General features: G+C 39.5%; 1 protein-coding gene across 1 annotated transcript in view; it reads left to right on the forward strand.

Moving 5' to 3' along the window:
• TENM2 (teneurin transmembrane protein 2) overlaps positions 1–24,811 on the forward strand; it is a 722,842-nt gene that overhangs the window by 549,474 nt on the left and 148,557 nt on the right. Inside the window, exons 8-9 of the mRNA XM_067566613.1 lie at positions 11,840–11,962; positions 24,223–24,428. Of these exons, the coding sequence (XP_067422714.1) occupies positions 11,840–11,962; positions 24,223–24,428 (329 nt within the window). The remainder of the gene's footprint in view (positions 1–11,839; positions 11,963–24,222; positions 24,429–24,811) is intronic.

Raw genomic sequence — 24,811 nt, forward strand, 5'->3', positions numbered from 1 at the left:
GGTCACTACACAGAGCCCTACTGTACATGTTTGATCTCTGGCTACTGAATTTTATGGACAAAAGGGAGAATACAGACCTTTCATCATAAAATACCATCATGGTATACGTCTGTCTACCACATTATTTTCTGTCTCTGTGTCTCTCTCTTTCTCTGTATGTATTTGTATGAGTATGCCGTCTTTCTGCAGGAGAATTCCCAGTGACTTTAGTGGTATCAGCCATAAATGTTTGTTTTTAAGTTTTGTTACATTGTTTGACATAATTTATATATAGCACCTTAGAAATTACACGTAACTGAATTTATCGTGTGAGACAAAGGTTTTGTTGAGGATGAATTCTCTAAATTTTTTTATATTCTGTGCATGAACATAATGCATAAAGTGATATGTGAATTAATTTCTCTACTACTCGAGTTCAATTCAGGGTTCAATTTAAGATGCTAACTTTCATCTATAAAGTCTTTCATGGATTGGATTGAATTGCCTGAAGGAATATCACTCTCCCCATGAGCTGCTGTAATGTTTCAGATCACCTGAGTTGCTCAAGCTGACAGAACAGTCCTGTGGTGAAATCTGGGCCTAATTGAACTCAGGGTCAAATTTTTCAGTGGGACCTGGGTTTTACCCCTTGTATTTAAACACCTTGAGGGCTTGCAGTGAGGATTCTGCGTTGATGACCCCAGACTATGGAACTGGCTTCTTAACACACCCCAAGTCTGTTGACTTGTAGGGTTCAGCGCAAGGCTCATGTTTCTTCTTCAGCATCTTATTGGGGGAACAACGGGAAATTGCTTTGTTAGCAGGGATGTCCCATTTTCTTTGCTGCTTATAAACGATATAACAATATGCATTTCGTTATGCTTTTTATATGTCCCATGAGATGAAATTGAGCATCTTTTTGTAAAAGTTTTTTTATTAAATTAAACGAAACAATAATATATTCTGAATAAATTTAGACTCTAGTCTGTGCTTTTGAGTGGTAATGTAAAATTCTCTTATCCGAAAGCCATACAAATCAGATCTCAGCCCTAGATATTGAATAAAGAACACAATAGGCCGAAGTTTCATATTTGAGTGTTTAAAGTTAGGTGCCTACGTTTGTATTTAGGTAAGAAAATCCTTTTTAAGGGTGCCTCACATAGATATCTATGGACCAGATTTTAAAGGACACTGAATATCTGTAGTTCCTATTGATTTTAATAGGAACTGCAGTTTTCTCTGATCCTTCTTCTGTCTTGTATATTTGGATTGTAAGATCTTTGGGGCAGGGACTCTCTCTTATTAGATGCTTGTATAATTCCTAGCATAATGGTCCCCCACTACTATAACACAAATAATACTAAAATTGCTGTATGTTACTGTATTGTGGTAAATGCTAAGACACAGGTGCAGAGCAAGGAAAGAAAAATCAGCACGTTTCCATTTTGTCAGTTACCATAATGAAAAGGAAACAAACCGTAAACTTCAAAAACCTGTCAGGAGCCTGGTTGGTACAGGATTGAAAATTGAACTTGTCCTGGTAAGCCTATCACAGGAGGTGGTAGATTGGAACTCAAATAACTGAGAAAGAAAAAAAATATTTATTTAAATATATATAAACAATCATTGTGAAATGGCTCCTTTAAAAAAAGTTGGTATAAAAAACCCAACAGCACTAATAGCAGTTATATAACGCTAATGGACTGGACTTAGTTTTCTAAGGCTGTTTTTCATTTAGGGCTCTGCACCTTTGTTCCTGCTTAGATATCACATCTTTGGATCAATAGGATATCTGCCAATCTAAAACATTCATAGTAACAGGTTTACCAGGATTAGAGTGGGTTGAATTCTGCATACATACTACATATAATCTGTACTTTCTCCTTTGTTTATCATAGAACATTATTTGGGCTGTAATATATAGTTTGATATGTATCATACAAATTAATGAGCTAAAAATACATGTGCACTGTCAAATATGAATGAGAATCTTGTGGGGAGGCTGAAATGGTTTTTTCCCCCTGTGGTTCTTTTATCTTTGTGATCACAGGAGCTTTTAAATCCACAAAACTAATTCATGCCTGGAACAAAACCTTCTAATATTATCATACGCTTAAAATATTAGTCACATGACTATTTTTAAAATATATTTTTAAAGCTTTTATATGATTTCTTTCAAAGAAAAGAAAAGGGTATAACAGACTGCTCTGTGCTTTGAAAAGGTACTCAGCAAACGTAATGTTTTTGCTGCTGTGTTTATCTGCATGTGGATATTTCTGCTCTATGGAGAATGGATTAGCTGGCCATAACATGTATCCAAATACATTTTTTGGAGACTGTATGCAACAGAATTAAATGTGGAGGAGAAATATTTCATTTGCACTACGTATAAAAATCAGAAGTGGGATCAAGCTGCAAAATTTGGATCTGGCCTTTCAATCCTCAAATCTTGGATCAGTTAGAGTCTAGGGTTTGGATTCAGCCCATTTGTAGCATGGGTGCTACATTTGAAATTTGAATCTGGTATAGGAGTGGGGAGGTGGTAGTTCAGATATAGTGTTTAAATTCAGGAAAATCTCTAATAAAATATTGACATTATGCATACTTCAGTTACATTCAATATAAAACAACATATCATACACCCCGTACTGTAAGAAAAATCTATTTCCCAAAGGGAGTAATGTAGTGATCTAAAAATCAGGTTTGAAATAGCTATACTTCCTACAACCAAAATTTCAAGTCCTGATAGGATCAACACAGTCCTTCCTCCTCTTGACATGGAATGGAAATTAGATGAGTTCTATGCATTGTTATGTGAGATCTTTTAAAAATGACCTTAAAATTGAGGTCTGATTTAAAACCAAATTCTCTTTTGGTTGAACATAAAATGTCTCATAGCAAGTTTTGTAAGAGTAAGGTTTTTTCCCTAATGTATTTGTCCAGAGTGTCCCCTTACCCTACTCCTGTTCCACCCTGGAAGTGGTTGCATTTCACCTTTCAGCATGAAATGTGCAATATATGATAAATAAAAATATTTAGTCACCCAGTTCCAGCATTCAGAGGCACACAAAAGACTGCAGTCTTGAATTTTAACATTGTCATAAGAGTGAGTTCATTTTATATAGTCTCAAGAACTGATTAATCTTGTGCCAATTTTCTGCACTCTATACAATCTAGGGCCTGTCATGAAAATGAATGAATGGTGTGCCGCATTCTGTTCCTCTTGTATGGTTTTTGTCATGAGATTTCAGATTCTGAATGCAGCATGCAATGCTGTTATCCTTCTTGTGACAAAAATTGCATTTGGAAAGTGGCACAAAATCAAAACATTTCTGTGAGGAGAACTGAAAGGGGAGCAGACAAAAAGAGCATAAAACGGAAATTCAGTCTCATCGCAGTCAGAATAGCAGGCAGAGAACTAATGATGATACAAGTTGTGACTATTGTTCCAAGCTATCTTTAACTCTGCTTTCTTGTGGTGCTCCTCGGAATTTGAAGCCAGGTCTTCAGATCATTTTTTTCCCCTCCATAATGTGATTCCAAGTGTGTGTAAGCTTTTCAAGTATTTTTGAAGTAGAAAGACTGAAGCTGAACATAGAGGGCTAAATTTTCAAAGCATTGCATGGGAGATAGGCGCACAAATCCCATTACTGCTAATGGGATTTGTGGGCGTATCTTTTGTGCACTACTTTGAAAATTCATTCCATTCAATTTGTTGCAGTCCAGGAGGAGAGAAATCACTGAGTCAGTTTGAAATAAAGGTTTTGTTTTTGTTTTGTTTTGTTTTCCACTGTCTTACATATAAGTACATCAAAAATCAAATGCCTTATGGCCTTGCTTCCATCTTCTTTTTTCAGCAGTAATAAATGTATCGAAAAGAAAGTAGTTAATAATTCACGGCAGAAGCACCCCTTTTTTTCCTGCTGCTCATTATAATATTTCACTCTTTAACAGCTCTCTCTTATTATCTGTATAGCCTCAGCATAGTAGGCACTTTACAGAGAGGTTATAAAGTAAGGGCCCTGTCCCGAACAGTTAATCTAAATGTGAGTTAACATGTAAAGGCCCAGATAGTGCCAGTGAATTACAGTCCTCATGGTGTGGAACGAACCTGCCCTAGTATCATATCTCTGGAAAGCACAAGCCCTTCTGTATCTCTCTGGTGTACAGAAGGAGCATGTCTGGCATTTCCTCCCTCGGGGAGGGGAGCATTGTGCTCTCCTCTCTGCAAACAATAAGCTACACCGCTGAAAAGAATACAGAAGTAGGGACAAAGCTCTGGCCCCCTCTTTCTCATGCCCCTGACTTGTGTCATAGGGAATGAAGAAGTGACACTCAGTCGTAACTGTATTTGTGAGCCAGCTCCTGTACTGGGAGGATCGTGGGGGACTTCTGGCACCCTTGTGTCCCCCTTTCACCCTTCACATGACCACAGGTAATTTAGCCCTAAATATGTATTGGGTTCCATATTTCAGAACACATTTCTCATGACTCTCCTGTGTAGTAAGAAAATATAGTGTGTGTGTGCGTGCGCTTATCCGGTGCTTAGGTACAGTACCATGGTGATGAGTACAGAATAAAAACGTAGGTAGGTAAGTAGTATTCTGAACCTCATTCCACTAATAGGGATGTTGAGACATCCCCTGAATCTACTCCCTGTAGCACTGCAGTAACACCTTTGTATTCAGTGGAGTTCTCCAGCTTTATACCACTGTACACAGGAACAGAATATGGTTCTAGCGGGTTAAACGACTTGGCCAATGTTTCACGATGCATGAGTGTGAGAGGTGGGAATAGAAACCAAGAGACCTGGGCCTCTATCTCTTCTGTAATGGGAACACTTCTCTTTGGTTTTTTAAATACAAAAAAGTTGCATGTGCTGGTAATGTTTTAAATTAAATTCCCAAATGTACTTTGAATTTAAATATATTAAGATGGTTAGTACATGTTAAATAACTTACCAGTGCTTATGAGAAGCATATTATTGAGGTTTAACAATTGTGAAAAAGAGAAGAATTTCTTAGCTGTTAAAACAAGCATAGTTAATAAACTTATTTTATTTACATACTACAATGATCATATTAAATCTAGATCAAATAATAGATTTAGGAAATCTCGCTTTAAACTGTCCTTTAGGGACCAATCCTGTACTGACACATGAAGGACTAGGTGACATCATAAGTCTGTTCCAGTCTCTGCCTTCTCTGATTCTGTGCAAGTGCCATTCAGATGTTTCACACGAGCAAGTTCTGTAGGATTCTTATTCACCTAACCCTACAGCCTGATTGTATAGCTTCCTTAAATGACTAGCATTGTACAAGTAAAAGAATATTCCAAATAAAACTATTTATGATTGCTAAGTCTAAAATGTATCTCTTAAGAAAATGTAAAGTGTGTTAGTTGTGTCTCTGAAGTCTGCTAGCAGGTTTTTTTTAAAAAAAAAATACTTATTTACTTCTTCCACAACCAGAATTGACCCTACTCTGCTATTAATCACATAGTGTAAGTGTTTATATGTGAGTGAGAACAAATTTCGGCACTGGATTGAGGAACTTGCAATAAGTGGGGTCAGGTAGATCGCACTCCTATCCTGTAAAACGTCCTGATGCTGAGACACAAAGGTATTGAAGAATCCATCTAGCTCTGGAAAATGCTCTGTTGTATTAGGACCCATGGATTTGTTGGGAAGGATCTGTTCAAGGATTTCTCGCGGCATCTGGACTGGTGAATAGGCAGGCGAGTGTGTTGATGCTGTAGGGCACATCTAAGGGGTAAGAGAGCCTCAGGGCTCTAGAGAAGGCATCTAGACAGGTGGATGAATTGAAGTTTGTTGATGCTGCAAGGCACTGGGGCAGGTGGACGCAGCAAGGAGAGTAGATGTTATAAACAAAAGTGGTCTGGGCTGGTGGCCAGGGTAATTTAATTGGGTGTCCCCACAAAACCCTGATGACCGCTCTGAAGGCTTTATCCTACTCATCTCAGGCATCACAACTAGCAGAATAGTTTTTCCCCTGTGTTTGTATGACACAAATAAGTGTGACAAGTGACACCAACACACATGCAGTACCCCTGAACCTGTTCCCTATCATTATTATTTATATGTAAAAAGTGCTCATTAGTCTGTGATATCTTGAAAAGACCCTGATGAAACCTAATTGTCTGTTAACAAATTATTTTATTGTGATACTCTATGAAGAATAACAGGAAATCTTACTCCAGGGACCTGAAAGAAGAACAGAGAGTTATTTTATCTGGCACTGTAGTGCAGGGGATATGTAGTATACCCCTTGTTACAAAAATATTTCAATGACAGAGCACTAATTTCTCCACTTGGTTATACTGGTGCAATCCCTTTGATATACATGGATTACACTGGTGTAACTGAGGGAGAAGAATTTGGATCATAGATGCCAAACTTCCTGAGGCTGATTCTCATTTACAGTGCCACAGGGGTGTAAAAAGACCGCTGCGTAACTAAGAATCAGGGCCCCTGCATTCAACATCTGACTTCGAGACAGTTGCCTTGTCTGCCCTTTAACAAGAGAAGTCAAATATTCTGCTCCACCTCCAGTTACATATTGACAATGCTGATCCCTAAAAAATCCTCTCCTTCTCATTGCCCATTGCTCATTGTAAACACAGCTGAGGGCTGACTGCCATGTTTACACAAGCAAAAGGCAATATCACTCTCCATATAACTTCTAATAATGATCGATTGGCTTTTGTCAGGTTTATCCATTGCCAACCACTTGTGTGTGAGAAAATGTTTAGTCATGCCCCACAAAGCTGCAGTGCCCTGTATACGAAGGACACTGTATCTGCTTCCAAAGCTGCCACTGCCTTACTGAATCAACCTCCTTGGTGAGCTATTGCTCAGAGTCTGTGAGCTGCATGTCACACTAGCTAAATTTGATTCCAGTCATGTTCGTGCTCTCTTTTTTGTTACCTTTTTCATGACCATTCATGCGACCATTTTATTTTATTTAAATTTGGGGAGGGTAGAGTCTGTCTATCCATCCATTCAAGTGTCTATAAGGCAAACATCGTTGTAATATTTGAGCACTTGAATGCTCAGCTCTCTTTAAATGAATGGAAGCCTGGGCTAGAATCAAGAGCAATGTTGTCAGGCACTTGTGCAAATTTTCTCCATATAGTTCCTCCATTGCCCCTCTCTCTTGACCTTGCAAACCCTGCTATTCCAGTCTTGGGCCTCTCTTGAGGAGAGATTGTCAATTTGTGATGAATTGTGCATCCAGTGTGGGCAAGTAATCCCTGGGGATTAGGCCTATCACACTCATTTCACTTGTGACTTGCATCAAACTTGAACCTGTTTTTCCAGAGAGAAATTGCTAAAATATTAACCCACTGTATCCTCCAGTCCTCCAGCAATTGGTCACTAGTGAGCAATGTGAGTTCAGTTTGTGACAGAAATAGGTTTACGTTGTTGTGATTATTAAGTGGGAATATCTGTATTACGAGTCATGTTTCTAATCTTAGTAACTATTGTCATTTAATAGGAATTGCATTTATATTTAAATTCAATGTTTGTAAAAATCGTTCTGCCTGGATTTGGTTATCAGAATGTTTGTTTGTTAGGACAAATAGGAGTAAAATGCAAAACTTACTGTGGTCCATATGAGTGTTTCCATGAGTTGAGGCAATATGCAGATCATGTACAATTTTCAAAACAGAGACGTTTTCCTTAGTGTATGTACTGTAGAATTATATGCTACTATGGTTTATTAGAATTCTTTCCCTTCCCCAGGACAGTGGCATTCCCAGGAGTCCCTGGCAGTATGGTTTTTGCAACAGAAAAACTCAATAGGCCTTATTTTGAACTCATGTTAGTGTCAGGAGTAATTTCACTGAAGTCAATGTTAAATTGGTATGAGGTCAGAAGTGAAGCGCACAGTATTTCTGCTCTCCTTCATGAGAATAACCCACAGCGGACAATGGGGCTATGGTATTTATTCTGTAATTTTTTTGTTGATATAAAGTTGATGGACCAGCTTCTACTCTGTCACACTGGAGTGAATCTGGAATAATGCCATGGAGCTCACTAGGGTTACCTAGATTTAAACTGACATAGCTCGGAGCAGAATTTGGCTCGGTGTTTCTAAAAAGTTACCCCCACCTTAGGATGGCATTTATGCTTGGCCACTCTTGGCAAGTGTGATGATCTGGGAAATTTGCCTGTGTAAAACTTATGAATTCTGATTGATTTTATGAAATTGCTGTATCACTGAATGCCTCAGTGTACATTGAACCAGCCATTTACAGACGGGCCTGGTGGCTCCCAGATCTGAGCTAAAGAGGTGTGACAGGAACAATAAAGAGTCCTTACCCTGTGTAGTCTTCCATTAGTCACCCTAGAATGATGGGATGGGTGCAGGTTAATCAATTCAACCCGGGTTTTCTGTAGGTGGTGAGGTTGGAGCAATGGAAAATATCCAGCAGAAAAGAAGAAACAAAGAAACAAGGTGTTAGAACAAGCTTTTAAAAACACAGCCTCTGGGAGATTTAGGAAAACACAATGGTACATGCACTCTGAGCTGGGGAACCTTCTGACTGCCAGACTTGAACAAGCGAAAGAGAGCTTGGTGCATGAACATGAGGAGACTTAATGACCAGGAAGAGAAGGCTGGCTTTGAACAGACACTGACCAAATCCCAAAGGATGCACAAGAGGGGCAAGGGAACTGAGGCAGGGATGTGCATGTAGGTTTTATTTTTCCATAAAACTGTATAGCTCTTGTGGTGTCTAAAAGTAAAGTGTGGTTGGTTTAGAAATTCCTCTCCAAAGGCATCTTACATGCTTCAACTGTCACATGTCCCTGAACGATTAAACTGTAATAGAGAGTGGAGCTCTGGGGAGAGTATGCTTAAGCGACTGGGGTCTGTTGAGGGGGGAGGGGGCTCAGCAATGGTCCTAGGTGATCATGGGGTTCCACTCCCTGGAAGTTGTATTAGACAGAGTCTGTGCCTGGGAAGTGTGCCCAAGAGACCAGAGCCTGAGACACTGGTGGACCATGTCCAAGAGAGCTTAGAAGCACAGGGATCCAGTGATGGATCCAAACAACCTGGACTGTGACAGAAAGTAAGGGCATGTGGCTGGTGAGGTGAAGAGGATTAAGCCACAACAGCACAGTTCTCTCAGATGTAGTTTTTAAAGAACCAGAGTAAACTACAGGGGAAGTATAGGCATTTGTTGGGCCAAATTTCATTACTGGTATAAGTGTGCGCAACTCCTGAGTAGATCCTACTATTTCTAATTAGGAATGCATTCCTTTGCTTTAGGCATTCTTGTTTGATTAACAGTACAAAAGGTTAATCATATAAATTTACTATCTCAGAGTCTTTTGAAGCCTGAGAGTATAGACAGCTTCTTGCTGTCACTACTCAACTGCCTCTCTGAGCTCCAATATACAGTACAAATCTGTAGCCTTTCTCCCAGGTCCATACTGCATACAAATTCCCATACTGTATTCTTAGCAGAAGATGAACATGTCTTCTGTTTACAAACAGTCTTCCTTTTTTTACTGGAGGTTAACCATGGATGTAAGTGCTACATAGATGGGACATGCAGGAGATTGTCATCTTCTCCTTGTTGTCTCTACAGAGGGCTATGGTAGACATGTAAATCGCAGACCGGTTAGGAATGATTTCTAATTGCTCCTTCCTAATATGCATCTATGATTAAAACACAGAGCTGCAGAGTTTATTAATGAAATCGTGGCACACTTAGAAGCAGATGGATCAGGGTTTCTCTTAACACCAAGTTAATAAGATCTTTTTTAATTCCTTGTCTGAATTTACCTCGTAGTTATAAATTAGCAACTATAATTCTCTTGGAAGGACCAGCCATTAGTTATGTTTTCCTTATCTGTTTGTCATGGAAAAAAATGCTTCTTACCTGAAGCAATAGACTTTCATCTCTTCAAGTAAATGACCTATATTTATGATAACAATTGCAAGAGCAAATTAGGTGCCATTTTGAATGGAAACAGCTCTCCAAATGTTACTACAGCATAGATACTATGAGTCTGAAGCTCCCCTACCTAGGTTATTCCCACTTGGGGCTTGAAATTAATTGAGGTCCCACTCATTCTTCTCTATATGAACTGATCTATCCAGACCAGTGCTGAGTGTGTTGAGCCCTGAAAGCTGCACATCACCACTGGAGGCAAGGAAAAAGAGCACAAAGGTTCTGTGCTTCCTCGTTGCTGCCAGCCCTTCTCCAGGTCCTCTAACAGCAGTAGCGTGACCAGATGTCCCGATATTTGGGACTTAGTCTTATATAGGTGCCTATTACCCCCCACCCTGACTTTTGACATTTGCTATCTGGTCACAGTAGTAGCGTAGCTCTCATGGCTCACAGCTCAGAAGGGGGGAGCCCTCGTAAATTAGTGATCACTTTGTCATTATTAGCTGGCACCAGGCTGGCCCACACAGTTGGTGGAAAGATGGTGCCACGGAGAGCAGCTGTTCCCTCTCTGGCCTGTGGAGACCAAACACTGCAGAGCACTTCTGGGGAGGTTTCCATGTGGCTGTGTGGGAGGGGAAAGCATGCTGCAGAGCCTATAGCCCATTCCATAGCACCCAGTTGGGACCATTGGTTTCTTTTATCCTTCTAGGCGGGGTCACGTGTTATTTGAAAATTTTATTTTTAATCTTAATTCAGAGCAGTCATGCCTACATTGATACTCTACATTCAGAGATAACAACTGTATGAGCAATTTCCTAAGCGGCATCAATTACCTTTCCTGTGATCATTTTTTGTATTACCCATCCCTATGTCAAATCTTTGAGCACTTTATTGTGTGGCTTTCAAGTGCTGGAGATGTGCTTTATTGGACACTGGCTGCCTGCTTGTGACCGTTTTAATCCTGTTCCAGATGCTTGTAATTTGGTGCAGTCTCATTCATATCTGATGTGGCAGAACTGAGCTATTAAAAGGATACCATAACTATAGTGTGGTGTGTGCCTTCCCAAATATGGTGACCCCCTCCTGCCACTGTGCCATAGCTAGCTGAAAGCACTCTCCTTGGTGCTGTGTACGTGCTTGTGAATGTCATCCGTGATGATTGTGGACAGACAAGTAAATAAAAGCAGCTTTGTTGGCACTTCAAACACAGCGGGAAACAAAAATGAGCCACAGGGCTATTATATGCTGAAAGTATGGAAATTTATGCAGGTAACTTAAATTTATGCAAGGGGAAGACGTGTATATAAATCTCTAGTGCAGCACCTGAAGGATGTACCCCCAAGTCCTTGCCAAACAGACAAGACCAACACATAATAGAGGAGCAAAAAAGTATTTTCAAGTTTCTAAACAGATAACAAAAGAGCAAAATGAAGATAAAAGTTGCTGATGTCAGTTTAAATATATGAAAATAAACGCTAAATAATCCAGTGAGGAAATTCTGTTTGGGATCAGTTCTGTAGTAGTGTATTTTAGCCCCAATATAATGTTATGCTTCAGGACGTACCACACTTTGTATTAAACAATGCCATCTCTGTTTGACTTATTATTTAAGAAATGTGTCTAATTTGAGGGAATATTTAGAAAGAAAGAGCTTGCTGCCAATGTCTAAAAATGCACATCTGTGTGTTTTGGTTTGTTCGGGGAGGGATGATATGTTGTCCCGTCATGTTTTGTTATTTACAGTACATGGTAAATGAACAAATATAAACCGAATCAATGCGAGCCTGCTGCTTTTTCAACACACTGATTTGGGCCTGGGACACGCTGTTTTTACAATCTTCTTGAGAGGTTTAATTGAAAATGGCTGCTGCCCCTTCCCTTGACTTTTTAATTTATTATTGTTTATTTATTTTTCATTACTTTGTCTCTCTTGCAGCAATGCATCTGCTCGGACTAAACTGGCAGTTACAGCCAGCAGATGGACACACGTTTAACAATGGGATAAGAACTGGATTGCCAGGGACTGATGATGTGGCAACAATGCCATCTGGAGGCAAAGGTGAGGTTACACCTGCATCTTTTGCACTCTAAGGTCTTTGGGATTCAAGCCAAGCTTGTCTCTCAGTGCAGTTTGTAATAAATTTACTTCACTAGGAGGTATGCAAAAATATTTATTTATGACCTCTACATTCTGCTGCAATAATTCTGCACGGCACTGGCTCTTTGCTTGGGTATACCATCCAAATGCCTTCCCTACCTGTAATAATTCACAAAAAATTTTAGACCCTGGAATCCCACGTACTAAATAAAGAGAGCACCACCAAACATCCCAGGAAAAAGCAAAAGCTAGACACAATATCAAGAGAAGAAATAGACTGTACTGTCTGCAAGGAAAGTAAAGAGAGCTTCAGCCCCTCCTGGGATCACATCTCACAGTTTTGTCCTGATTTAGGCAAAACACTCATTGAAGTCACTGGGAATGCTGCCTGATTAAGGACAGCAGAATTTGACCCCTAGTGAATATGCTTCCCCTTAGTATTAGTAAAGCATAGTAGAGGAGATTATTGAAGCAGTCATGCTCCATATTCTTCCAGAGAAAAAATAGAGACAATGGGTGACGGTGGGTGGAGATGGAGTATTAGACAGAATAAAGAAAAATACAGAGTGAGAACAGCACATTGTATAGTTAGAAGAGTAAAAAATTCAAGAAATCATATTTCACCTGTTGCTTTGTAGTACCCTTCCTTTGGAAACTAAAAACACACGTCATTTTCTGTTGCTGAGTGCAAGACTTCCTTTTGCTGTATTTTCATACCCCTCTCTTTACTGATTATTATAATTGTGTTATTCGTAATTAGCACTTACTGATCATTGTTTCAAAGCATTTGAACTATTGGTCCTCAGAATGCCCTGTGAAGCAAGAAGATCAAATGGGGAAACCGAGACAGTGAGAGGAGGAATGACTTGTGCAAAGCCACAATGTTAGTCAGTGGAAGTGTTTTGGATACAGAACAGGATAGTGTGGCTCTGAGGACCTGTGGTTATAGTGTGGGAATGGACTCTGTCACTGATCACTCCGGAGGTGAATGGTCTTTCAAAAGGGGTTGCCCAGTGTTCAAGTAGAGTATTGGAATAGAAGGTATAGGAAAGATGGATCAGAAGTTAAAGTATGGGACTGGGAGGCAGGAGAGTTGAGTCCACTTCTCAGCTGTGCCACACTCTTGTGATGAGTCCTCAGGCATGCCTTTGTACCTCAGTTTCCCCATAGGTTAAACAGAGGTAATAATATTTACCTCCTAAGGGTGTTTATGAAAGTGAATGTATTAATGGTGGTAAAATACTTTTAGTTCTTCAGATGAAGGTGAATGGGCCTGACTTGCAGAGTTGCTGAGCACCATCAGCATCTGCAGACTTAATCTGAAGTTGTAAGTGCTCAGCACTTTTGAAAATTCTAAATACAATGTAGAATTATTATTATTATATCATTGTTGAATTTTTTCCAGTATGCACATGAGTGAGAGCCCCTACATTACTAAATAGGAACCTGAAAGTCTTGTTGCTTTCATACGTTTTATAGAAATTGACTGGAATGCTAATAAAACCTTTTGAAAAACACCACAATTAGGTAAGTATCCTTCCACCCTGAAATACAATGAAAAGCAGGATATCTGAATGCAATGAATGACAGAAAACAGACGCTGATAGCAAAGAGGGTGTGAAAGATGAAAACAGCCACTCATGCGCAATGCCATCTCGGCGAGCAGACCATTTAAAGGCAGTGCCGCTTGCGGGGGTGGTTGGGAGGTGAGGAGCAAGCAGATATTTCTGACTGATCTGCCTGTTTCTTATCCACGGGCTAAATTCTGCTTTGAGTTTCACCGTGTAAATCTGGAGTAACATAAATAACTTCACTATTGTACACTGGCATAACTGAGAGCAGGAACTAGCCTTATGATAATCAAATCATAATTCTTTATATTTATACACTGTAGCTCAGTGGAGGTTGATGACATCGGAAAGGGAGTAAATAAATGAGTAAGTGAGTAACAGGGTACTTAAAGCTGGGTTACAACAGCAGTTAAAGAGGCTATAGCTGATTGAAAACAGGACATGCATACTGTAGTCTTAGGGTCTCAGAGCTCATTAAAAACTGGGGGATTTGAGGAAGGGAAACTTGATTTCTTCATGCAGGTAACAATGCAGGTTTCCTCAATAATGCTGAAGCAAGCATTGGAAGATCTGGCCATCTAACTCATTTCCATGCCCACCATATTGCCAGATGGAAGCATGCTATATGGGTTATGGTCTTGTCCTTGAGCCATACACTGCAATCAGCAGCAAGTGCTAGCCATGAATGCGCGTTACACCTGCTTAAAGAATCCACAAACTGCACCCACTCCACAGTGAATGCCCCTTGCCCACTGCCAGGAATCTTGCTGTGAATGGCAAGCATCTGTTTGCAGAAGCTGAGGATATGTCCTATAACATTTTCATATACAAAAATAGTCCACAAATATTTCAAGGGGGTAAACACTGATGATGGACAGGTATCATTTAGGAGGGTAAAGGGAACTGGAATAATGGGGTGAAATTAATATAGGGAAAATATTGGCTGAATATCAGGAAAAGCTTCCTGGCATTGAAGTCTATTAGCCCTTGGAACTGTCTCATAAGGAAATTGATGGAAGCTTGGGACAGTTAAAACTAGTCTGGGCAAAACAAAACAAAAATCACTATACATTAGGGAATAACCCTGACATGGCAGAGAGGTAGACTATATGACCTAATTGATCCTTTCCATTTCTGGATTCTCAGAATCTGTGCCACAGCGTGTCTTAAGTTTTAAAAATACTTTGGATGCTAGACACACTTCATCATAAAATGGGTGACCTGCCATGTGTCATTTCCTTCATAACTGACAGAATATACTGTAAAAATCAACTTTAATCAGCCGTCTCTAAACAGGCAATGTCTTAAATAAACAAACTCCTATGTCTCAGATTTTTAAAAAACCTCTCATGTCCTCATAGCACATCTTCCCTGGTGTTACCTCAATATTTTCTTCTTTATGTTACTAAAATTTACTGATAAATGACACAGTGTCTTGACTTATAATTCTAAATGTAATTATTAATTGTATTATGTCATAATGGTCCATTGTGATAGGCACTGTACAAACACATATTAAGAGACAATCTCGACCCCAGAGATCTTACAGTCTAATAGTCACGGTAGACAAAGCATAAGAAGTAGTATGGACCCAAGAGCTTAGTCTGGCCATTGTAAAGCTGGTAGCTATCAATAAAAACTGGATTTGGATCCATGTTCTGATACTGAACAAACCCAAAGTTTAGGTATGTTTGGATCAGGTGACTAGGTCTGGGCTCATCTCTGCAAAAAAGTACATGAGATTTTCTCAGAAGTGAAACCTGACCTTCTTTTTCCAGTTCCATTGCTTGTACTGCATAAGGGATCAGGACCAGACCTAAGGAATTTACACAGATGCCACATTTAATAAGATTTACCTGACAGTGACACTTGCAAAAAAAAAAAAAAAAACCAACAAGACGAGCCAATTGATTTCTATTGACCCCTTATAGGATCATTCAAAGAGACTATCAAAATGTAAGGGTAATAAATTAATTAACCACCTCCATTTTCCCTACACTATACTGGGTGTCTTATTGGTAACAAAGCATTTGATTAAAATGAGAGACAATAGAATGTACAGGAGGTATTGTGTATTACTTTATTTTGTTAGTGGTGGCGGCAGTAGTTTGTATAATTAAAGTCTATCTTGGTTAGCTGTGTTATACCAACAGGAATGAAGGGTGCATGTAGCGCTGCAGAAATTATTCACAGCATAATGTGTATTTTTTCTTGGTTAAACATGATGAACTCATAAATCTTAATTACATCTGCAGTGAAATGATTTGCTAATAGTTCTGAAAAGGATGAGCCTTAACATACTATATTCACCAGAGCTTGGAGATGTGTTTAGTTTTTAAATGAAGCAGGAGATTGGGAGGTCCCATATACTACCTAAATTCTTAGGGCCAAATTGTGCTTTGCCACAGTCAAACCTTTGGGAGCAGCCCTGGGCAGAGATTCCCCTTTCAGAGTTCCTTTCCAAACTCATCCCTAATCTCAGTCCCCTGCCCTCGCAATGATATAAGCACGGGTGGTTAACCCACAGGCTCCATGGATCAGTCAATCTTGGGGGTCCAGTCTCTGCTTTCCGCACCTTGACAGCATGGCTCTAGAGTCTTGCCATCTCGGGAATCTGAACAAGCCACGTCCTACATTGGGCAGCTTCCCAGACCCTTGGAGGTCCAAGGATATATGGTACCTGCTGGAGAGGTGGCTGTGCAACTCATCTACCTAACCAGAAGCAGATCTAGGAGAGGTGACCCAGTTCCTCTTGCAATACAGCTCCCATGGCTTGCAAAGCTATAGGGAATAGTGAGCCTGGAAACATTTCCTCTTCTTCACTTGACAAAACAAGACTCATTACTGGAGCACCTTTCCTGTCACAGGAGTTCCATTTGTGTTGTATCAGCCTCTCCAGGCTACACCCATATTTCCTGAAGCAAATTTATTTTCTTTAGTTTGAAAAAATACAGACTTTCCAGATGGATTTTAAGACAATTTCATTTAACATTAGGAAGTGCTTTGGGGTACGGTTTGTACGGAAGATTCTACCCCTGATAAAGTTGCATTGCACTAATATTTCCATTGAAAATGTTTGTACAGAAATACATTTTTCTAAATAATATGAAAACGGATCTTTTTCTCCTTTCAAAATAGCCAGAGGGCCCAGCCCACTTGATGGACAAAAGGCCAGGATGTGTTTTAGGATGAAGTGAAGATGATATTCAAACCAGCTTACACTCAGGCATTTCAGCAAAATCTTCAGTAAAATGCATATTTAACTCAGGCAGTGTCAATCTCACAAACTGTACCCCAAAAACTTTGCAGTGCTACATAAAATAATCACACAAATTTAAACAACAACAACAACAAACAGGAATGGGAGAGGGAAAATAAATGATAAGGATAAGGAAAAAATATGTGTTTGCAGCTGAAATTTGGTAAGAGATGGGGAGATACAGAAAAACTGTTCCAAACTGCAGAAGCTGCAAAGGAGAAGGCTCTCTCACCAACAATGAAGGTATTTAATGACTGAACTTAATTCAGATCCATAGCCAATAGGTTAACAAGGTCTTTATGGGTCCTCTGGGTCTGTTGTTCTGCCAAATTAATGATATATGTTTCCCAGTTCACACAAAAACAAGAATTTACAGGGTCTCCATTAATAAAATCAACAGTTACTACACCACAGCCCCATAGTGATTTCCTCTCTAAATGTAGGAGCATGAGCTACAGAATCTCAGCAGTTGACCAAAGTTGACCTTTTAATGCAGCAGTTAACCAGAGTTGACCCTTTAATAGCAACCACTGTATGGGCTAAGAGAGAGGGAAAAAAACCTAGGTATATATAGTCTGAGTCCAGACTCAGCTCCACCTCTATAGCTGACATTAATTGACTTTAACCCCATTTCATTCTTATAAATACAAAAGATTGAATTGGCAAATCGTGTAAAACTACCAACTTGAAGGGTTTTTTCCAGTTCAGGAATAGGCACATTGACGGAATGGTGCAGAGAAGCTTGCTCTGACACTGCCATGTTGTAGTGTTCTTTGGGTAAACAGAGGCCTTCAGAACTGTCAAATTGGCATCTCCAGTGAGCACTAGAGTAGACTTTAAAAAATGCACATTGCAAAATAGTAATTTAACTGTGTAAATAATATACCTTTAAAAATGAATAAGTGTTGTTTGGTGGCTAACAAGCTTATATTTACAGGTGCTTAAATACATGTTTGACTGAGAGATTGGAATAGCTCCCCTGGGTTAGAAGAAGGAATATGCATTTAAAACTCTTATAAAGGTTTATGAAAAAGGAAAATCGCAGTAAAAATGTTTAAATAACCATGAGATAAACAAGCAAGCTTTGAGACAGCCACTCAGAGCATTGTTAATTCACACCAGGATTTATTTGTTCACAGTGGCATGAGTTCTTCCAGTTGGCCTTACTTCTTGGTTTACTCTGTGTCACATCCAGAAATGTACTTAAATGAAGTTGATGGTCTTTGAATATGATCTGCAGTGGTCCATCAAGAAGGCAAAAAGTCTAAAAATAGAGAGAAGGCGAGGAGTGAGTCAGAGGGAGGGATGCACTCTCGCTACATTAGGAGGTGAAGAAGACCAAAAGGAATTGCACTTTGAAAAAGTTATAAAGTTTACTTAGAAATTCTCTAGAGGCTGTGGGAGAGACTGAGCTTTTAAGTGGGGGCCATTAGTGAATATAAAGTGTGGGGGGAGGAGAGGCAGTGTACTGTACTTTTAGTCCTAAAAATAAGGAAAACCTGATGAATCCTTACCCAACCAACTAGTGAGAGGTTCAGTGGTCTGATCGCCATGCCCCTTCAGTGGTCCTTGCTTATGTTAGGACTAGTTATATTTTTAATGATGTTTGTAGTTTGGGGAGAAAGGGATATATAGGGGCAAAGCATTGGGAGCTCAGTTCCACCTTCAGGTATAATAATAATACTACTTCATTACATTTCTCTAGTGCCTCCATTTGAAAATCTTAAAGCACTTTTCAAAAACTAGTGAATTAAGAATCCCAGGCCTGTACCGCTGCCTACATTTTGCAGATAGGCACCAAAAACTTAAACAGCTTGACCAGGATCACACAAGAAGGTTGTTCACAGGATCACACAAGAAGGCAAAACCAGGAGTAGAACCTAGCACTTTTCACTCCCAGTGCTGTGCCTTAACCGTACGACTATTAATTTGGCATTGAAAGTAAAAAGCCATATTGCAGAGGCGTCACCTTTATGAAATTTAACATCTATTTGCATCAGTAGTAATGAAAAGATTGTGCTGCTTTTCTAGAAATAACCCATGTTTGCGTAGATATATAGGTGCAGGTATTTATCATTTACTTGCACCTGCTGTAGTTATTTTGGGGGGAACATGAATCAATAAATATCATCTCCAGGGATTTAAAAGCTTTTATGACTTAAACCTTTGTGAAAAAGCTTGTTATATTTTAAGCTTTCTTTTTAAAAAATGGACGTTATTTCAATAGTAAAAACTTAGGGCTTTGATATACGTACACCGCTGCATGAAGATGCTACCTACGCAGAGGGTAGAGCTACTTCCGTTGGCATAGATACTCCACCTTCCAAAGAGGCAGTGGCTATGTCAACGGGAGAAGCGTTCCCATCAACACAGTGCTGTCCACACCAGGAGTTAGGTCGGTATAACTGCATCACTCGAGTGTGGATTTTCTACACCCCTGAGCAACATAACTATACCGACATACGTTTGTAGCGTAGATCAGGGCTTAGAGGAAATAAAACTACAACATGCCATCAGCAGCAGTATTAATTATATTTTTAAAAATGGACATGGGATACTTTTTGCATGCTGGGGAAAGCATAACATAGGGTTCTGAGTTTAGGTCATTCAGGGATGGTCTACACTGCAGCTGTGAGCAAGCTGGCATGCTAAAAATAGCAGCCTGAATTCTGACATAAGGGGTAAGGCAGGCTTGTACTGAGCTAGCCAGCCCGTGCTTCAGTCTGTGCTGCAGCGTCTACACTACTATTTTTAGCACAGTAACTCAAGCAGAGCAATCATGCATCAGTCCACCTGGAAGGTGACAATGGGGGGATAGTAGGAGACCCTCCCTTCAACATCTCCCAAAAAAAACCTAGTGAAAGGCCACTGGGGTCTGAGCAATGTCAATGTTAACACCTGAGAACACAGATCCACAGGAAAGTTGTACTTTTGCCTCATCAGCAGAATCTGCACTAATTTTTTAAGCCAATAACCACTGAAGTCTAATTAGGAAAAAAGAAGAATATTTTATTTTAATGAGATTTTGAGGGAAGGAGCTTTATTTTTTTACAAATGACATTAATAAAGTAGACAAGATGGGTAAAATGATGTCTTTTATTGGACCAAGTTCTTTTGGTGGAAGAGATGCTTTCAAGCACCACAGAGCTCTTCTTCAGGTCTGGAGCATGAAAGCTTGTCTCCTTCAGCCGTAGAAGTTGGTCCAATAGAAGTTATTACCTCACCCACCTTGCCTCTGGAATATCCTTAGACCAGCACAGATACAAGATTGCAAACAATAAAGTAATTTACCAGTAGGGGGGGCATATCTGGAGCATTAAAGCCAAAGCTCCCATCCTATTCTCCCTTGATGGCTGAAAAATTTGCCTCTGTCCAGCTGGCTGGCTGTGTTTAGGTGCTAGTGAACTTTGAAAATGACCCACCCTCACCTGGAAACACAAAGCACCGTTCCTTGAAATAAAAATGAAAAGGTCAGGGCTAAATTCAGCCAAAAGTCTTAAAACAGGAGTCTCAGTGGGAGGTATGTTCTTTGTTAGTGGTAGTAATTAAATTTACTTCCAAAGTTACAACTTAAGGGAATATAGACTCAGCAGACTGGGAAGCAAGTGTTATTAGCAGAAGTCACTGAAGGCTCAAAACCGTAATTTTTTTCTATCATTTATGATGTAGTGTGTAAGCTGAATCTGCAGGAGAGACTGGTCTTGTAGTTCAAATGAACGCTGGGCTAACAGCACTGGTTACAAAATAAATGGGAATGAGGTGTAATGGCTTAGGCAATATACAGAATTCAGTTTTATTTGTTATAGACAAAAATATGTGATGCGGAGTAATCTCTAAAGAAGATTTATGCAGAAAAGCTTCCCAACTTGTGTTAAGTTTTAAAAGTATTCTAATATAGCTTCATTTTTATAGTTTATTTTGTGGTATAATTTTATTGTTTCCTATTTTTTGAGTTTTACGTGAAATATAGTAACACTTCAGAAGTGATTAGCAGATAATGCCTATATAGATCAGTGTCATTTTTTATCATCTTTCTTGTTTAACTAGTTCAAATATTAGATGCCTGTTATGGAAATGTACAATATCTCTAAATTTACATGAGTACTCTTCCATAAAGTTATAGCATCTGACTGTACTGGAAAATTGATCAGTAAAATATTGCCTTTAAAAACCTGCAGCTATAATCTTAGGACATGTAATGAACTGCCTGAAACGATCATTTCCTAAGTATTGACTTCACAGGGGAAATTACAGCTTCCTAATAAATAGTCTATCTGCTGCAGTTGGGAGCATCAAAGATGGGGGGGTGGGGAAATGTCAAAAATCTGAAGTGGATTCCAGCACACTGGAGTCCCTGATATTCTGAGGCTGGTCTGGGTTCCAGATCCAGCATCCATAGTACAATGTATAGCTTTCAAACAGGCTACATTGTTGTAAATAACACGACTCTTTTAGGGCCTGATTCAAAGCACACTGGAGTCAGTAAAAAATGTCCATTGGCTTTGATGGGCTTTGGCTTTGTTTCTTATGTATTCATGAAGAGTTTCAAATTGAAAAAAAAAAAAACATAATGCAAATAATGTATGATTAGTCAGGACACTTGGAAGGCATGTGGACCCCATTTGGGCCTCATTTGGGCCATTTGTGCCTCATTTGTGCTCTCTGAAACAAACAGCCTCTGGCCATAGTAGGCCCTGCCTTCCATGTCCCGCAGACCTCATCCCTTTGGTGCAGTCTAATGATAGGCACACACCAATCCCCAAGTCCTTAGAGTGCTCCCTTGCAGAGTCCAGCCCTTAACCACTGGACACACCCAAATCACCAGGTGAGCTATCTCCAAAAGCACAGTGCACACATCAGTTTGTTTCAGTTTGCTCCAATATAACATCACCACACTGAGATATATCCATAGTGAAAACAATCACAAATATATTGTTTAAGGCAAAGATTTAAGAGATAGTGAGTAACGATACTGGAAACAGAAATGGCTATATATAAAACAACAACATAAAATAGTTACACTGATTAGCAGTTACCTTTCTTACGTAATAAAGTAAATTTCCCCCAGGATTCAGTCTTTTGGCAGAACTAGCAGCTTTTCAGACAAACCAGGATCCAAGCATTCATGAACATCCCCCATCCCTACTCTTCAAAATGTTTCCTCAGTGAATGGATAACAAAATGTCCTTTTGCTTCTCCTTATATTTCCCAGAACTCATTGTTTTTGTCCCCAGCGTCAGGATGACCTCCATGATTCCCTTTCTAGTATGCTCTCTCCAAGTTGCCTTCACATCCTCCCGTTGACTCCATATGCAAAACCGGGCATCCATTGTGTTGATTTACAATGCTTAATCTGCATCTGAGCCAAAACAGACAGATGAATCTACGTCCCTTTGTCTGGCAAAACCTGTTTGTCAGCCCTGCCAGGGACACACATTATAAAATATGTTGTCAGTACATATATACAACTTCTGAATTATCATCCTGACACACATCTCATAGAATCATTCTAACATAAGCTTTTATTAGGTACCTCACGTGACCCTCTTTGGATAAATACTATAAAAGCTGTGTACTAGGTGTGGTGGATTTGTCAGGCCTGATAGAAGTTGCTCTGATAGAACAGTGAACCTTTTGTCAGCTGACACCAATAGGGCTTTGTGTCATAGTGGGCATGAGATGTCTCATCAGGATGACATGTCACTGAAGGCCAGCAACATGGGCACATTGCTGGACATCATGTTAATCCTTTTTACTCCATTTGCAGCCCACACTCTTGCAGTTTCCTCTGCTTTTTCTTTAGTGTCCTAATATTGCTGAAGACCCATTAACCTAGAAAATTCAAAAAGACATGGCCTATTAAAAACTGCAGTTCAAAGATTAATAGTTCTTAGTCAAAGCACTATTTTTACCATTTAAAGACATTGCCCATATGACATCTCTGAGAAGTTTTTCATTACATGCAAGTATAAGTAGCAGAAGCCTCAGTAATTTGGGATTTAAAACCATGGTGAAGTAGCTATTACAGTTAAAGACAATAAAGACAGAGTAGGTGTTTGTTACTTACCTGCTGGATTTACATGCAGGTCCATGCTATGCTGTTATATCCAGAGACTGGCATTGGCAAAAATGTCCATAAAGGGCTGGAAACTAATTCACTGGTATTCAGGGGTGCTTCTAGATATGACATCTTCTAAGAATAACATTATACTCTGGTAGAAAACATGCGCAAAAAGAACTAAGTTCATGATGGATATTAGTAGTAGGCATTTCCTTGCATTTCAAGTATCACTACCACTCAGCACTTGATTGTAATTAATGCCGTCAAGGAGAGGGTTTAGAAGTTTGTGAGAACAATAGATAGTCTATGTGGTTTTCTGACCTTTTATTTAATTTATTTTAATAACTTGACATTCATCCCAGGGCATCTGGGCACATCATACGCTAAAGCAAATATTAATTTCTGCCTGAAATTGGGGCATTGCTAGTCTCCCCTTTCTTCCCGTTCTCCCTCCCCCTCCCATTGACCATTCCAGCAGAAAAGTCTGAAGTGTAGGAAAATTAAACACAATGCCAGACCCATCCATCTAAGGCTTTGCTGAATGGATGAGCTTTCACTATGTTCTGAAGGCTAACAGTTTCATGGATAGGGAGCCAGAGGTGGTCTACTGGAAAGGTCCTGCCTCTTGTTTTCAATAATGCATATCTAGGGACTGTCTGCACGTGGAATTCAACTGACTGCAGCCAATAAATTGGTACACAGGGGAAAGAAATTGACTTTCATGTAGCGAGATCCCAAGCTTTACAGGGCTTTCAAAGGTTATCAGACTCTGTTCTCTACCTCCTTATTCATGTGTTTCCTTTTTTATATTATTATTAGTTTTTGGAGAGAGGTTTAATGGACTTGTTTAATATATGAAATCTTCTAATAAATTCAGCAATCAGTGAGTTTACATTGAAATTACCCCTTTATAATTATTCCTGATTATTTGTATATCATAGTCACATTAAGGATGTGGCTGAAAAGAGAACAAGGAGCTTCATATGTGCTTAGCTGTCTCTCTGCTCTTATTGATCAGTAAAAAGCAATCATAGAATTAAAATTGGTGGGGGTAAAGCTGTATGCAAGTTTTCAGATGCCCTAAAGGATGAATTTATAGCTTTCTTATTTAAAATCTAAGGGTCAGAGTCTCACAGTACAATGGTGCAAAGCAATTGAAAGCAACGGGGTTGCACAAATGTAAATGAAGGGAGAAACCAGTCTTAAAAATGTTACGCTTTGTTTTAAAGGGTAAGATTGCCACAAGGATTCATCATAAATGGCATTACTAAAAATGCCTGTATTTTAGGAAAATAATCTCACCTGGCTAACACTTGTTCCTCTCTTCTAGGACCTTGGGCCACTAGAAACAGCAGCATAGATAGTGGGGAAGCAGAAGTCGGACGCAGGGTTACCCAGGAAGTACCACCTGGAGTATTCTGGCGGTCTCAAATCCACATCAGCCAGCCGCAGTTTGTGAAGTTCAATATCTCCTTAGGAAAGGATGCTCTTTTTGGTGTTTATATAAGAAGAGGACTTCCGCCATCACATGCCCAGGTACCGTATGAATTTGCTTAATGGATTTAAAAGCCAAAAGCTAAATGTACTGATGATCTAATGACGATTAGTTTAGGTGCTAAGGACTTGTGCTTTTGAAGCTGAGGGTCTTGGGTTTTTCCTCAGTGCCTCATGGCTATGATTTAGCTCAGAACCCTGGAGTTGGTTCTTTGCAACCATGGCTTTGTTACAGATTGGCATCGTCTAACAAAAGATTACTTACAGGAGTGACCATTTTTCTGTTAGCTTGGAATAAAAATAAAGGTTGTTTTCCTGCAACCTTTGTAATAACCTTTTTTTTAAAATTCACATCTGCAGTTTGCCATTCTCAGTTTCAAATTCAGAGCATGTATCTGTACTGTTGCACTGTAACTCAGAAGTAA

The sequence above is a fragment of the Emydura macquarii genome, unplaced genomic scaffold (assembly GCF_026122565.2).
Source record: "Emydura macquarii macquarii isolate MOO-44397 ecotype Brisbane River unplaced genomic scaffold, CSIRO-AGI_Emac_v2 contig_2768, whole genome shotgun sequence".
Lineage (NCBI taxonomy): Eukaryota > Metazoa > Chordata > Testudines > Chelidae > Emydura > Emydura macquarii.